This window comes from Halichoerus grypus, chromosome 12, assembly GCF_964656455.1.
Source record: "Halichoerus grypus chromosome 12, mHalGry1.hap1.1, whole genome shotgun sequence".
Taxonomy (NCBI): Eukaryota; Metazoa; Chordata; class Mammalia; order Carnivora; family Phocidae; genus Halichoerus; species Halichoerus grypus.
In genome coordinates, this window is record NC_135723.1 from 65,912,858 (window position 1) to 65,927,242 (window position 14,385).

General features: G+C 51.1%; 1 protein-coding gene across 4 annotated transcripts in view; it reads left to right on the forward strand.

Moving 5' to 3' along the window:
• EEPD1 (endonuclease/exonuclease/phosphatase family domain containing 1) overlaps positions 1–14,385 on the forward strand; it is a 287,236-nt gene that overhangs the window by 101,872 nt on the left and 170,979 nt on the right. For 3 of the 4 annotated variants that reach the window (XM_078059456.1, XM_078059457.1, XM_078059458.1), the window contains one exon: positions 7,351–8,417. In XM_078059456.1, the coding sequence (XP_077915582.1) occupies positions 7,540–8,417 (878 nt within the window). In that variant the 5' untranslated portion in view covers positions 7,351–7,539. Of the gene's footprint in view, positions 1–6,406; positions 6,847–7,350; positions 8,418–14,385 lie in introns of those variants that run through there. The other variant, XM_078059455.1, reaches the window with a different exon arrangement.

Consider the following 14,385-nt stretch of genomic DNA (forward strand, 5'->3'; position numbering starts at 1 on the left):
TGAGCTGGTGGGCTACGCCATCACTCTGAAGGCCCAGCCTTTGGCTGATCCCACTAACAGCTGCCCTTTATACTCATCCTGCAAGGTAGGCATCGCGTCTCTGCCAACCCAAAGCAGTGGAATCTCAATGAGCCTGCCACTTCCACCTTTACTTCCTACTCTGAGAATAGTCAGAGCTGCAAGACAGAAAAATCAGTAGCTTGAGGAGGACCCGGAGTTAGGACTGAAGGCCAGCAGCTCAGCCAAAGCGTCTGCTAGTCCCCTGCCTGGCCTAGAGAGGAAGACCACCCCAGCACAGCCCCCAGCGTGGCCCTGTAGCCTCCCCAGCACCCACACACCAGAAGCAGTGATGGAGTCCCAGATGGAATCAGCTTCCCCCTGGTTGTATCCTCCAAAGGAAACACCTTCCACATTGGCAGTTGAGATAGATGCCTGACCACCAGAATTTGTCTGACGGTGTGACCCCATCCTCTCCCTCTGGCCACAGCCGGGGTCGGCAAGGGGTCATTGGGAAGGGAAAGGTCCTTCACCTTCATCCGCACCTGTGTTTGAGGTCAGCCAGAAAGAACTGGCATGAAGCCACACGTGGAGAAGACCAAACCTCAGGTAGCCAAAGCAATGATAGAAACAAGAAAGCATGTCAGGAGGGCAGGCATGCTCCCTCTACTTTACGTGGAGCATGAAGATCATGAGCTCCATGGAGCCCATCAAGATAGTGTGGGAGATGGTCCAGGTGTTGGGCGCAAACAGCTCAGAGGTGCCTGACTGTCCAGCCTGCGTTCACAGGGTTCAGACGAGAGGACGCCTGGCACCTCCATAGCCTTCAAAAGCAGTCTCCGAGATAACTGCTGTGCATGAAGGATGCCATGGGGCCACCCAAGGGACAGGAGGAGGGGCCCCTGGCCTCACTGCAGGCTGGTCCCTCTGCCCCACCTGGGGGAACGCCAGAGATGGGACTGGGGCACTCAGGGACTTCTCTTCCCTGCTCTTCTCCAGCTTGTCTTCCATGGCTGGGGGGGGGGGGGAGGGGAAATGGAGCTATAGAAAAAAACACAACAAAAATGCTTATTTGTTGTGTTTAAATACAACAGTTTAAAAACCCAGCTTGCGGGCGCCTGGGTGGCTCAGTTGGTTAAGCGACTGCCTTCAGCTCAGGTCATGATCCTGGTGTCCCTGGATCGAGTCCCGCATCGGGCTCCCTGCTCAGCGGGGAGCCTGCTTCTCCCTCTGACCCTCCCCCCTCTCATGTGCTCTCTCTCTCTCTCTCATTCTGTCTGTCTCAAATAAATAAATAAAATCTTAAAAAAAAAACAAAAAAAAACCCAACTTGCTGTATTGCTACAGCTATCATGAGACGCTCATCTACCACTTCAAAAGAGAGCAGCCTAAATGCTTCGAAACTCTCTTGTGATCCAACTGAAAAAAAGCCTTCAAACCACTTTCTTTGAGGGAAATCGAAGCCTGGTGAGACCATTCTGAGAATGGGACAGATGTCAACGAATTGTAAAGGGGATTACATTTGGAGCTATGACATTGGCTTTTCTTGCTGGAAAAATAAGGCCTGAGGATGACATCTGTATGATCAATATTGCTCGGAGGCAACCTTTGCAGTATTTATAAGCCTATAACAGTGTATTCTCTCTCATGGTCCTGTAGGTTGGCTGGGCTCAGCTAGGTAGTTTTCTCTGCTCCTTGTGGTCTCTCCTCAGCTTGCTCCTGTGGGTTCATCTAGCTGGTGGCTGGGCAAGGCTGGAAGGTCCTAGAAGGTCTCTCTCACCCATGTGAGGCCTTAGTGCTGATTGTGGGCTGGGGTGCCCCTTCCCACAACAGGAGAGCCAGAACTTCCCTATAGCATGGCAGTTAGAGTCTAAGAGGAAACATTCCAGGGGGACAAGACCCAATGGGCAAATGCTTATCAAATCCTTGCTTGCCTCTTGTTAATGTCCCACTGGTCATAGCAAGTCACATGGCCAAGCCCAGAGTCAACACGGGAAGGGATCACACAGGGATGAGAGTTCTGGGAAACATGGCTGGGGCCACCCATGTCACAGTCTTCCACTCCCTGCTGTAGAGCAGCGCAACAGACTCATTTGGAGAACCCGGTGAGAGTGCTCCTAATGGTGAGGTTCACGGCCGAGGGTCTGCACGCAGAGCAGCAGAAGAAATCTGAAGGCTGAAGGTGTTTCCATTGCCACTGTCCATGGGGTCCATCTGTGGTCATTCTGGGCCATCAAAAGCCATGACTCTCGGGGGGCAGGGTCTGATTTAGAAAGTTCAAGTGAACTGCCAATGCCTTGTGTTTCATCAGTTTGGGAGCACAGAAGCCTGCTCTGGTGGAGAGCGACAAACCTACTGTTGAGGTCACATCTCAGATACTCAGGACAGAATCTAGTTCTGTCATTGCACAAGTGTTGGTGCCATTGTAGCTGTCAGTAGCCTGGCCAAACCCCTTGTTGACTAGGAAAATGGGACCTCTCTGCAGGGACTGAGGTTTTGGGGGTTGGGGCATCTTTCCTTATTCATCTGTCAGTTGTCATCCTTACCTACCAAGGAAGTCCCCTACACTCAATTATTTTTAATTTACAGCTGTATCCTCTTCCCCTTTCCTTTATTCTAACATGCTCTGCTCTTACTGATTTAATGTCTGCATTCTGCTGGCCTCTCAGCTCTGGGAATAGAGAAATCATGTGTTTTCCTCATCACCATATCTCCAGAGCCATGGATGTTGAAACTGAACATCGAAAACTGCTTTCCCTTCTTCCCTTCCACCACCTCTCCCTTCCCCTGAACCACCTTTTACCTTTGAAACCAACTAAGAAGCAGGACAGTGACCTCCGTCACTCTGTCCCTCTGACCAAGGCCCCAGGTGAGATCTCTGTTGTAAGGGCCAGTGGCCACAGGCTGTGGCGCTCAGCAGGAATGATGGGACCCTTGCCCTCTGCCAGACTCCTGTAACACAGATGTCAGCCAGGCCCTAGCTCCCTGTCCTTGGATGGTCACATGACACCAGCTCAAACTTCCATCCCCTGGGTAGCAGGGCCCCCAGCCAAGTTCCCAATCTCAGTGGGGATTCGTGAAAGGCAGACATGTCGCCAGGCCACTCTGACTGGGATTTTGTTCCAGTGAATCCTGGATCTTTCTCTCATCTTGCATATTTCAGCTGCTCCCTTCTCACTATCCCGTATCTACCCAGAGAGGCTCAGCTCCCTTACTCGACTTCTCCTGAACAGCACTCATTCAAAGCCATTACCTTTCTTATTAAAGATGCAGGGTGGTAAGTGTGGGGGTTACATCAGAGAAGAGCACAGCAGATAAAACAGACTGTCAGACACGACATTAGTCTTAAAGTCTCTGGTATCCCCTCTCCTGGGCCCCATCCCTAACTGGGCATGTTCACTGGTCTTTTCTTCTGTTCCCTCCAGACTCAACTTCTTCCTGGGTCTCTTTGCTCCCCTTCACCTCCCTCCTCCTCACCTTCCTTACACCTCATCTACTCCTCCTCCCAAAATAATCCTGCCTTCTTCCTTCTTCTCTTCCTCATCCTCCTCTTCTTCTTTTTCTTCCTCTTCTAGTTCAAAGAGCAGTCCTTTGGGTGCCTGGGTGGCTCAGTTGGTTAAGCGACTGCCTTCGGCTCAGGTCATGATCCTGGAGTCCCGGGATCGAGTCCCACATCGGGCTCCTTGCTCAGCGAGGAGTCTGCTTCTCCCTCTGACCCTCCCCGCCTCATGCTCTCTCTCTCTCTCACTCTCTCTCTCTCAAATAAATAAATAAAATCTTTAAAAAAAAAAAAGAGCAGTCCTTTTTATCTTTTGAAGGTTTTTTTTCAACTTTATTGAGGCATAATTGAAGAACACTAAACTGCACATATTTAAAGGGTTCAATTCTCTGTTTTGACATGCACACACTCCTGAAAACATGACCTCTTCAACAACATTTCCATCACCCCCCCCCCAGTTTCCTTATGCCCTTTTCATCCACTCCTTCATCCATCACAACGCCAAGCAAGTGCTGATCTGCTTTCTCTGCGTATAGATTAGCTTGTATTTTCTAGAGTTTTGTATAAATGGAATCAAGCAATATGTTCTCTCATTTTTTTGCCTGGCTTCTTTCGTTCAGTATGATGATTTCGAGATTCTTCAATAATGTGTGTATTAATAGTTTGTCCTTATTGCTGGGTAGTATTACATCATATGCATGTACCACTACTTGTTTATCTATTCATCTACTGGTGGATTTGGGTTGTTTCTGGTTTTTGGCTTTAACAAAGCTCCTAGAACATTCATGTACAAGTCTCTGGGTTTCATGCTCTCATTTCTCTTTGGTAAAAACCTAAGAGTGGAGTGGTTGGGTCATATGGTAGATGAGTGTTTAACTTTTTAGGAAACTGCCAGACTGATTTCCAAAGTGGTTAGACTGTCTCACACTCCTACCATCAACGTATGAGTTTCAATTTCTCCATATTCTCATCAACATTTGGTATGGCCAGTCATTTTAAATTTGATCATGTTGTGGTTTTGTTTGTTTCAATGCACAGAGGTTTTGCCAGCTCTTGGCTTCATTTCTACCAAGGGGACACATATGTTTAGATGAACCAGATTAACATATGCTTAGATTAACCAGGTTAGGCCTGCTGTGCCAGTGATGTTATAGTGTCCCTTTTACCCTGTAAAGTGTCCTGGTTTGTGTAAGAAAATATGTGATTTCTCTACTTTTATTCCAACTGGTCATGCCCCCAGGCTGTCTGTCCACAGCCACAAAGGCTCATCAAGGCATTCTGCTCAACAAAGACTTTCCTCCTCTCCAAGGGATTTTTGTGCTTTTCCTGAACATTTTTTCTCATATCGCAACAGGATCACAGGAGGAAATGAGTGGCATGATGTAGTTTAGTACTGGAGTTGCGGGGTGGGGTGGTAAGTGGAGGGGATAGAAGGAGGGAGTCAGACCAGGTCCTGATGACATCATTTGAGCTGGATGCAGCCATGCTTGACATAAGCTCCATTCCTTAACTTTTGCACACAACAACACGGACCCCCCTCTTTTTTTGTTGTTTTTTGTTTATGCTAGTGTAACTTGGATTTCTGTCACTTGCAGTTAAGTCCTGACTAGTATGCACAGTAGGGGAATGTGCCTCAGAAAGGCAATAGCATTTTGCCAAGCTTTGGCTGCCTCTCATTTCACATCTGGAGTACTTTCTGCCTTCCCTAAGAGTTACTGTTTTTGCTGACCTAGCCCTGGGAATTTAAAGCAGGAGCATTGGTCACATTGGTTGGGGGATGAAACTTCAGAGGACACTAAATGTCCAGGGTCAAAGTATTCAAAACTATCACCTCGTGGTTTGTTTAATCGAATACTCTAGCTACGTGTATCCACTGTAATTCAGCAGGCTCTTTAATCTTTAAATTGTCATTTAGTGGTATGATCCAAAAACTGTTTTGAATTTTGGTAAGCAATCTCCATTTCCAACTAGCATTTTCAGTCTCCTTAATGATTAGATTTAATACTTAGAGAAACATATCGCTATTTACTCAGAGCTCAAACAAGCAACCCTATTAAGTGACGTCTTCGAACACATCTCTAAATAATCTGTGGTGCATGCCCTCTCCTAGCAGCACGGTGCGTTACTAGCATTGTTTGAGGACATCTCTCTGTGAGCAGTGCAAAGGTAATTCTCCAGGGGAAGAAAAGAGGAGGTGGAAAGTGGGGAGCAGAAGTTAAAAAGATCCCATTCAGCGCCCCCCCCCCCCCCCGGGACCGTTCTCAGCTTGAATGCATGAATGCAGAACTGAGCGAGGCCCCTGACATGCAGGGTCTCCTTCCCCACAAGGAGTGCGGAGTGCCCAGATCCTGCCCCACGCCCCAAAGATGATGTAAACTCAGGCTGGTGGCCTGGTAGTGTTTGCGTCTTGGGCGCCCCTCTCTTCTTTGGGGCTCTTCTTGCCGTAAAGCAGCTTGGCAGGTCTCGCCTCGGGCAAGACGAAACACCCTCCATCCCGCATATCCAGCCCTGGGTCTCTGGTAGCAACCTCCACTCAGGAGCTGCAGGACCCAGGGCAACCTCGGTGTGAGCCGCCGCTGCCGCCGGAGCATCCGCCCCGCCCATTCGGTCCCTAAATCCCGCCTCCGCGTCCCCGGGGCCCACTCCCTCCCGCCGTGGCCCCGCCCCTGCGCTCCCGCATTCCATCTCCACCCCCACGCGCTCTGTCCGCCCCCGCGCAGCAGGGCCCCGCCTCTCACACTCCCCGGCTCCGCACTCCACCCTCTCGCGTTCTGGCCCCGCCCCCGCACCCCAGGGCCCCGCCCCCGCACCCCAGGGCCCCGCCCCAGCGCTCTCGGGTTCCGCTCTCTCGGGCTCTGGTCTGGCGCTCGGGCCCCGCCCCCACGTTCCCTCTGGAGTCCCGGGGGGAGTCGCCGCTCGGGGGGAGGCGTGGCCGTGGTGCCGGCGGAGGCGCGGGCGGCGCGGCCAGGACTTTGGCTTTGACACGGACGGCTAGCTGGAGCTGTGGCTCTGGTGCTGGGCACCGACGCGGTCCTGGCGGATCCCGCGTCCGAGTCGGGCGCAGGACTTTTCGCCTCGATCAACGCAACTGCGGCGACGCCGCAAGTCCTGGTGCAGCCTCAAGACTTGGTGCAGCCACAGCGGCCGGATTTCGCCGCCGCTGCCGCCTCCGCGCAGCCCTGCAGCTCCTGCCGGCTCTGGGAGAGCGACTCTGAGAGTTTCTCCCGCAGAAAGAGCCGGGACGCGCGGCCCGAGGCGGCCCAGCCACTGACCCGCACACGCGCGGGCACCAGGATTGGAGGCGGGGGGCCCGCGCAGTCCTGGGTTGGGCTCAGGCTTCCGAGCCGCAGGTAGAAGGACGCCCCGGGGGAGCAGCGGAGAGGTGGGGCGCGGGGACCGGCGGCGGGTCTGGTGGGGGTCGATAAAACCGCTTCTCGGTACCTGCCCTAGTAAGGGCGGGATTCCCAAGTTGCAGGTGGTGCTGAGTGTCAGGAGGCGGGGTGGGCGTGGGAGATGCTCTCTCCCTTCTGCCCGGGCCCAGGTGGGGGCGACCTAAGGGGGGATGGCCTCATGGCTGCGAGAGGTGAGAGAAGCAGAGACCAGAGATGTGGGCTGATGAGGATAGGTCTCTTTGCAAGAGAAGCAGCTCATAGCCTTTTTGGACCCTAATGTGACAAAAACCAGATCTCTCCAGAGGAAAATCCATATGGGCCAGCCTTGTGCGTGTTCAGGAGTTCACGGATGGGCCATCAGCCTGGGACTCCTGGTTAAAACTCCTGCTCTAGTTAGGGAGTGCCAATGCAAACTGATTAACTGATTCAATCGATTTGTGTGTTTATTAATTTGTTTTCCAGGTGGCCAAGTGAAAGGTACTTTTGGACACCCTGGGCATGGAGATTTAGCGTTTGTCTTTGGTAACCGTTTCATTCCCTGCATCCTGAACCTTCCCGCCTTCTGTGCCAGTAAGGTTGTTGGGCTTCCTCCCTAGCCAGAGAGTTCTTCTGTGGGGGTGAGGCCTTCCCAGGCCACTGACCCTGGCCGGCATGGGGAGTACGCTGGGCTGCCACCGCTCCATACCGCGGGACCCCTCGGACCTGTCCCATAACCGCAAGTTCAGCGCCGCCTGCAACTTCAGCAACATCCTGGTGAATCAGGAGCGGCTCAACATCAACACGGCCACCGAGGAGGAGCTGATGACCCTGCCTGGTGTGACCCGTGCGGTGGCACGCAGCATCGTGGAATACCGCGAGTACATCGGTGGCTTCAAAAAGGTGGAGGACCTGGCACTGGTCAGCGGCGTGGGTGCCACCAAACTGGAGCAGGTCAAGTTTGAGATCTGCGTGAGCAGCAAGGGCAGCTCTGCACAGCACTCTCCCAGCTCCCTGCGGCGGGACTTGCTGGCGGAGCAGCAGCCTCACCACCTTGCCACGGCCGTGCCCCTCACCCCGCGTGTCAACATCAACACGGCCACCCCGGCTCAGCTGATGAGCGTTCGAGGCCTCACGGAGAAGATGGCTGTCAGCATCGTGGACTACCGCCGCGAGCATGGGCCCTTCCGCAGCGTGGAGGACCTGGTGAGGATGGGCGGTATCAATGCTGCCTTCCTCGACAGGATCCGGCACCAGGTGTTTGCAGAGAGGTCCAGGCCCCCGTCTACCCACACCAACGGAGGCCTGACCTTCACCGCCAAGCCTCACCCCAGCCCTACCTCACTAAGCCTGCAGAGTGAGGACCTAGACCTGCCACCAGGGGGGCCCACCCAGATCATCTCCACCCGCCCTTCCGTGGAGGCCTTCGGAGGCACAAGGGATGGGCGGCCAGTGCTGAGGCTGGCCACCTGGAACCTGCAGGGCTGCTCAGTGGAGAAGGCCAACAACCCTGGGGTGCGAGAAGTGGTGTGCATGACACTCTTGGAAAACAGGTGAGGGCGGGAACCCCCGGGGGCCTGCTGTGTGAAGGCACTTCTTGCATGGCCTCATCTGTGCATGCAAATGAGTGGACTTTTTTGGGGGGGGGTAGGGAGAGGGCAAGATTATCCAATCAGTGTTCTTGAGGCCCCAGCCGATACTGTCACCTGTGGCTGAGCTCTCGTGCTCTAGAATGTTCTGAATACAGCCATTTGGGCTTATGGCCCATATCTTGAACGTGGTATATCTGAGGTCAGTTCATAATTTTGGGGTTAAATGGAGATTACATTGGTGTTATTGCTTTGGAGAATGTTGTTTGACTCAGAAGACTTCGTGGGGTTTACACCAGATCAGGCGCTCAGAGGCCTGGGAACTATTGCACAGTTTTGCATATGAGAAAGAGCTAGTTGGATTTTTTTTTTTTTAATGAGAGGGAGAGTGACATTTGTCTCACCAAATATGCCCATTTGTGTGCACAAAATCATCTGAAAGGCCAATTATTTGCAAACACTATACACTGTGTATATTCACCAAAATGCTGTGAATGAATCACTCCTCATTCTTTTTCCTTATTTAGCCTGAAGTTGGTGTTCAGGCCCGCAACTGCAGCCCCCGATGTATGTAACCTCTCTTGTCCCGTAGCCAGGAAAGGTCAGGCTGACATGTGGTGAATATTGGCCAGATTTTCCCATTTGAACCCCAGGGGAAGAGACTTGTAGGAAGGGCTCTTACCCCAGCGTGTTTACATTATTCACAACACCGCTCTCTGTAGGAACTTCCGTTAACTCCCCCCCCCCCCATAAAACAAAACAATATGATTGTAGCAGTAACTCCTGCTGTTAGTAAAATAGTGTAGTGTATCATGTAATCAGCTTTGGGAAGGAAAGAAATATTTTTAGTGGTCTCCTCTCCGTCAGAAATCCTCTGATCCTGGTCTTGAGGGATTGTGCCCTGCCACCCGCCAGACGTGTAGTATGTTTGTGGCCACCAGCTACTTTTCCTTTGCACTGGCTTGTCAGCGAGCCTGGCAGGGCAACAGTTCAGTGACATGAAGTGCATCCTCAGCGGGCAGTCGCAGTGCATTGTGGCAGCGCATCAGGATAAATGAGTGAGGAGGAAACCAGGTCACACCATTTCCCTGGCACTGTCCCCGTGGCACTCTCATCCCAGGACCGAGGGATCATGCAGCAGGGCAGAGAACCGGACCGGGAGAGCTCCTGAGCACTCCTGCACGGCTGTGTCCTCCGTTTTGCACTGTATGTGGCTCACTCCTTTTGCAAAATCACCTTGTACACAGGTGAGAACTAGACTCAGCGCTGGGTGGTATTTATCAGGAATGGCTTGATAATTGTTCTCCTCATCCATTAGCAGCATAGGTGTGTGTATGGGAAAGGCAGGGGGGCGGGAGAGGGAGGGATGGCTGTTTAATTCCTATCCTGAGTTTTCTTAAGGCTCCGTTTGGGGGGTGAAGGGGGATGAATCAGGATCTGAAGTTGCCCCAGGGAGAATGACAGACCGGGCAGCTCTTGCCCATTTACCGTGACAGTGATTTTTCAAGTGTGGTGTCTGGACCAGCATCAGCGTCAGCTACTGGCTCAGAAACCCTGGGTTTCTGTGTTTTCACACACCCTCTGGGTGGTTGCAATACGCACTGAAGTTTGAGCCCCGTTGTACTATCTGTTGGGCAATCAGCTGTCCCTGTGGTTTGCTCTGTAAGGCCCCTCCTCCCGCACTGGCTTTTCCGACAAGGTCTGTGAATCCACGCAGATCTTTCCAGGTACTATGTGTTCTTCGATCGTTCTGGTCATCCCTGCAGTTGTTCGACCTCACGATGCTCTTTCTGGCCAGAGTTTGAGGGACTTACTCCGCTTCTAGAACGGATGAATGTGACGGGTAGGAAATGGGAGAGAGAGCAGGGGCCGGTTGGCCTCAGAGTGGGCTCTACTCTGCAGTGTAGACTTGGGTCAGCCAAGGGCGCACTGAGGAGAGCACTAGCAACTCTCGTCCAGCATGGAGTTAGGATTTGTCCTGGTGTTTCCTCTTTGGATTTCCTGGAGGGACGGTGATTTGTTGAAGACATTTAATGGCTGTCCTCCGGCAAGGGTGCTAGAAGAACTTACCTGGACCTGGTAGGATGGGGAAGGAGACACCTGTAAGTAACCAGGAAGGTGACCTATATCTCCAGCATGTTTCTCACACTTGGCCACCTATGTTGTCCTGTGCCATAGTGGTTTCTTTTGCCTGTTCACAATGTGTTCAGAGTGTTCTGGGCACTCCTAGCATCTTACTAGTGTCCGGTCAACATACAGTAATAGGCTTAGGGCTTGATCCCCTGTAGAGCTGGAGTGGATCCATGTCTGTGTGACTGTCCCAGGACACCCAAACATGGCTGCCTGTTCCTGAGTGGGTCACATGTCCTCAGAACAGCAGTGCACATTCCCCAAGAGCTGTGTGTTCATCCTGATTCACAAAAATCTCTCGCATTCCAATTGATCCCTTTATTAGTAAGAGGAGATGCATGTAGTTTGAGCAAGAATGGATGCTGGTAATTTTCTAGGTGGTTCTTATTTTCCTACATGTGTATACGTAATACAGGTCTTCTTGGTATTTTCTGATACTTCCATATTCATTTGGTTTCCCCATTAACTCGGGAAGTAGGTAATGCTTGTTTTTTATTAATGATTCTCCATCTCTGGGGGAGGAGACCAAAACCAAAGAAGTGAAGTGACTTGCATCCGTCCCATAGCTCATTAGTGACCCAGCTGGGACGAGGACCCAGACTTTCTCACTTTAGTCCAGTGCTCTTTGCAGGCACGCTGTGTTTTGTAAGCACACTACCTTTACCCTCCCTCTTATTGAGGCATCCCACCCTCTGCCCAGTCAAGGGCACTTGCCAATTTGTGTGTTAGTCACATTTTAAGAAAAGAAATTCATCGTAAAGGCATTAAAAAAAACAAAAACAAAAAACCTTGGCTCCACCTTTTCTGTATAAAATCGGTGAAATTCCTTAACCTTTCCAAGTCTCAGTTTTTCCATCTGTTAAATGTAACTAATGAAAGAAAAAAAAAAAACCCTTGAAAAAACAAAAGAAAAGGATAAAAAAGAAATAACTTCTTTTGTAAAGGGAATAGCTAGCTGGCTCTTCATTTTCCTTTCCATGGGTTTGCTTTAGTAGGTATGTTTTCTTCGACTAAAGGGTGCTGGGGTGGGATCCTCAGGGTTAGAGTCCTTTCTTGCCCTGAGAGGCTGCTGCTGGGTGGATGAGCATGTATGAGCTACGAGAAGCCGAGTTTTGCGTGAAGACTGAGGCAGGACAGCAGAAAACTCGCTAATCATACAATGACCAGGCGCCCTCAAGGACATCACCCTGTGGCACAGAGCTGACGGTTTTCATTGGATTCCTTTGCCAAATCTCAGTCTTAGGCAATGTTTCTCCTTGTTCAATGTTTATGAGGCAAAACAAAAAGAGGAATGCTTCTGCTAAACATCCTTGCAAAATTTGGTAACAGCCCACATATGGAATGAAGATTAATTTTTAATTTTTGCTTTTTGCTGAGTAGCTGTTCTATTTTGAAAAGTCCCTTTGGTTTATGGAAGCATAAGCCCTGGAGGAGCTGACTTTGACAATCTCCAAAAAAAATAAAGAGGTTTAATATCCCACTTGCACATTTCCCCATGGCCTCTATCAGAAGGGGACCTGTCAAAGTCTTCTGCCTTGTAATGCTCTAAATCTGTTTTCTTGCCACATGTCTGTCTGCCGTATCAAAGCACAACGTGAATTAGTACTGATTGTGAGAAATGGGATTTTGGTTGATCAGACTTGATTAGTAGGATCCATGTGGACACAAGCCATCGTGTCGTTTGATTCATTCATTGAAAACTATGTGGAGTAGCTGCTGGGTACATGCATATGCTAAATGCAGGAGCCAGCTTGGCCTATAATTTAACTTGAGTTAAGTAAATATGAATCAGCTTGGGTGGCTCAGTCTCAGAATAGTCTGAGAAACCCAGATTTTTTTTGGGGGGGGGGAAGTCACTGAGTGTGACTGATTTCAAGTTGCATTTTTCCCCTCCGAATAATGAGCTTATCCTGGGTGATTGAAAGGTGGGTAGATGCAGCCAGACATAACATCTGAGGCAAAATGGCCAGAATCTTCTTAAAGCAGAAATAACTGAAAACTGTGGAAACTGAGGCTCAGAGTGATGAAATAGCATCTGTGTGGCCTTCAGAAATGTGGATTGGGGTCAGGATTTGAAGCCAGGCTTTGTCTGATTTTAGGGCAGGGAGTGGAAGTGTCTCTTCCCAAACACCGTGTCCTTTGACTGACCCTTGGCCCACCTGCTGTTTGCTCCCTGTCTTGGACCTTAGGGTGGCCAGGCACCAAGGCTTCACCTAGACTCCTAGGGCTCAGTCAGGCTCCCTTCCTGTTTTTGTTCCTCTGAAGGACAGGGCTGATGGCCAGAGGTGGAGCCATCCAGAGGGCGTCAGGGCCTCTCTACCCGACCCCTCAAATGTGAGTCTGTGACCTTGGCTCAACTTCAAGGTAGAGTTCCGGTTTTGTGAGCCAAGGAGTTCTGGGTGGTTTCCAGAGGGAAAGGTGGTCGGTAATAAGACTGCTGTTGGTTAGTAAGAGGAGATAGTGTGACTGAAGGGAAGTCCTGGTGTGTGCACAAGGCAGGCTTTGTTTTACCACAGGGAGAGATGTTTGTCGTACAAGATGGCCCCATTTGGGATCTGATTTGGGAGGTTTGATGGTATTGCTTCTCCCAGGGGATATTCATTCCTCTATTACTTATTCCTTCAACAGATACTTTTTGAGCTCTCACTAGGTACCAGGTTCTGCGTCAGACTCCTAATAACAAGACACAGACCCTGCTCTCATGTTAGGTGGGGAGATGGACAAGTCAATACCTAATAGATAATTACAGATAGTGGTGAATGCTGAGGAGGATGGAGGCGAGTTGAAGAGAAGCCTGCTGAGGGGGATGGGGGTCAAGGAAGGCCTCAGCTAAAGCTGATGGATGAGAAGGATCCAGGCATAGAAAAAGCTGGGGGAAGAGTACTCACTAGAGGAACCAGCAAGTGCAAAGGCCCTGAGAGTGCTTGTTCTAGACAGAAAGCCAGAGTTCTGGGAGTGGTGGGTGGCGGGGAGCTGGGGGGAAAACAGGGGGAGGGGGAGGCAGGGCCAGATGGGTGGGGCCTCTAGGGCTCTTATTTTAACAGGAGGAGGCCACAGAGGATTAGAAGCAAAGGTTGGTGACTTACCTGTTACCAGGCTGTTCTAGCTGCTGGAGTTGGGGGAGGCACACGGAGCAGGTCCCGGAAGTTGAGTAGAGGGTACAGTTTGAGAAAGTTGAGTCACAGAGTCAAGACTACAGAGGATAGTGATGGGGAGAAGGGGGAGTGGGTGGTGATGAGAACATCCTTTAGCTGCAAAGACTGCAAAGCCATGCCTGTGTTCTGGACGTTGGGGGGGGGATTAACCATGTGGATTCCTAGAAGGCAGGCTCAGAGGTGGTTAAGGAACGCTGGGCTAGCCCGCACGCCTCTGCATTGCGTTGACATGATGCAACTTGCCGGCCTCACCCCTCCCTCTATTCTTGCCTATTCCTGTGGACAGGTCCACAGTGCTCCTTCTGGACGGGAGGGTCTCCATCCATAGTGAATGGAGGAAGAGGCCTTGTGGTCTGTCCTCTGTGCAAACCAGGTGTCTGATGGGGCCACTTTCTTTTTAGTATCAATTATATATGTAACAAGGGCATATTTGGGGGGTTTGGGGTACCTATTTCTTTTTTTTTTTTTAAGATTTTATTTTTTGACAGAGAGAGCACAAGCAGAGGGAGAGAGAGGGAGAAGCAGGCTCCGTGCTGAGCAAGGAGCCCGATGTGGGACTCGATCCCAGGACCCTGGGATCATTACCTGAACCGAAGGCAGACGCTTAACCAACTGAGCCACCCAGGCGCCCCTGGGGTACCTATTTC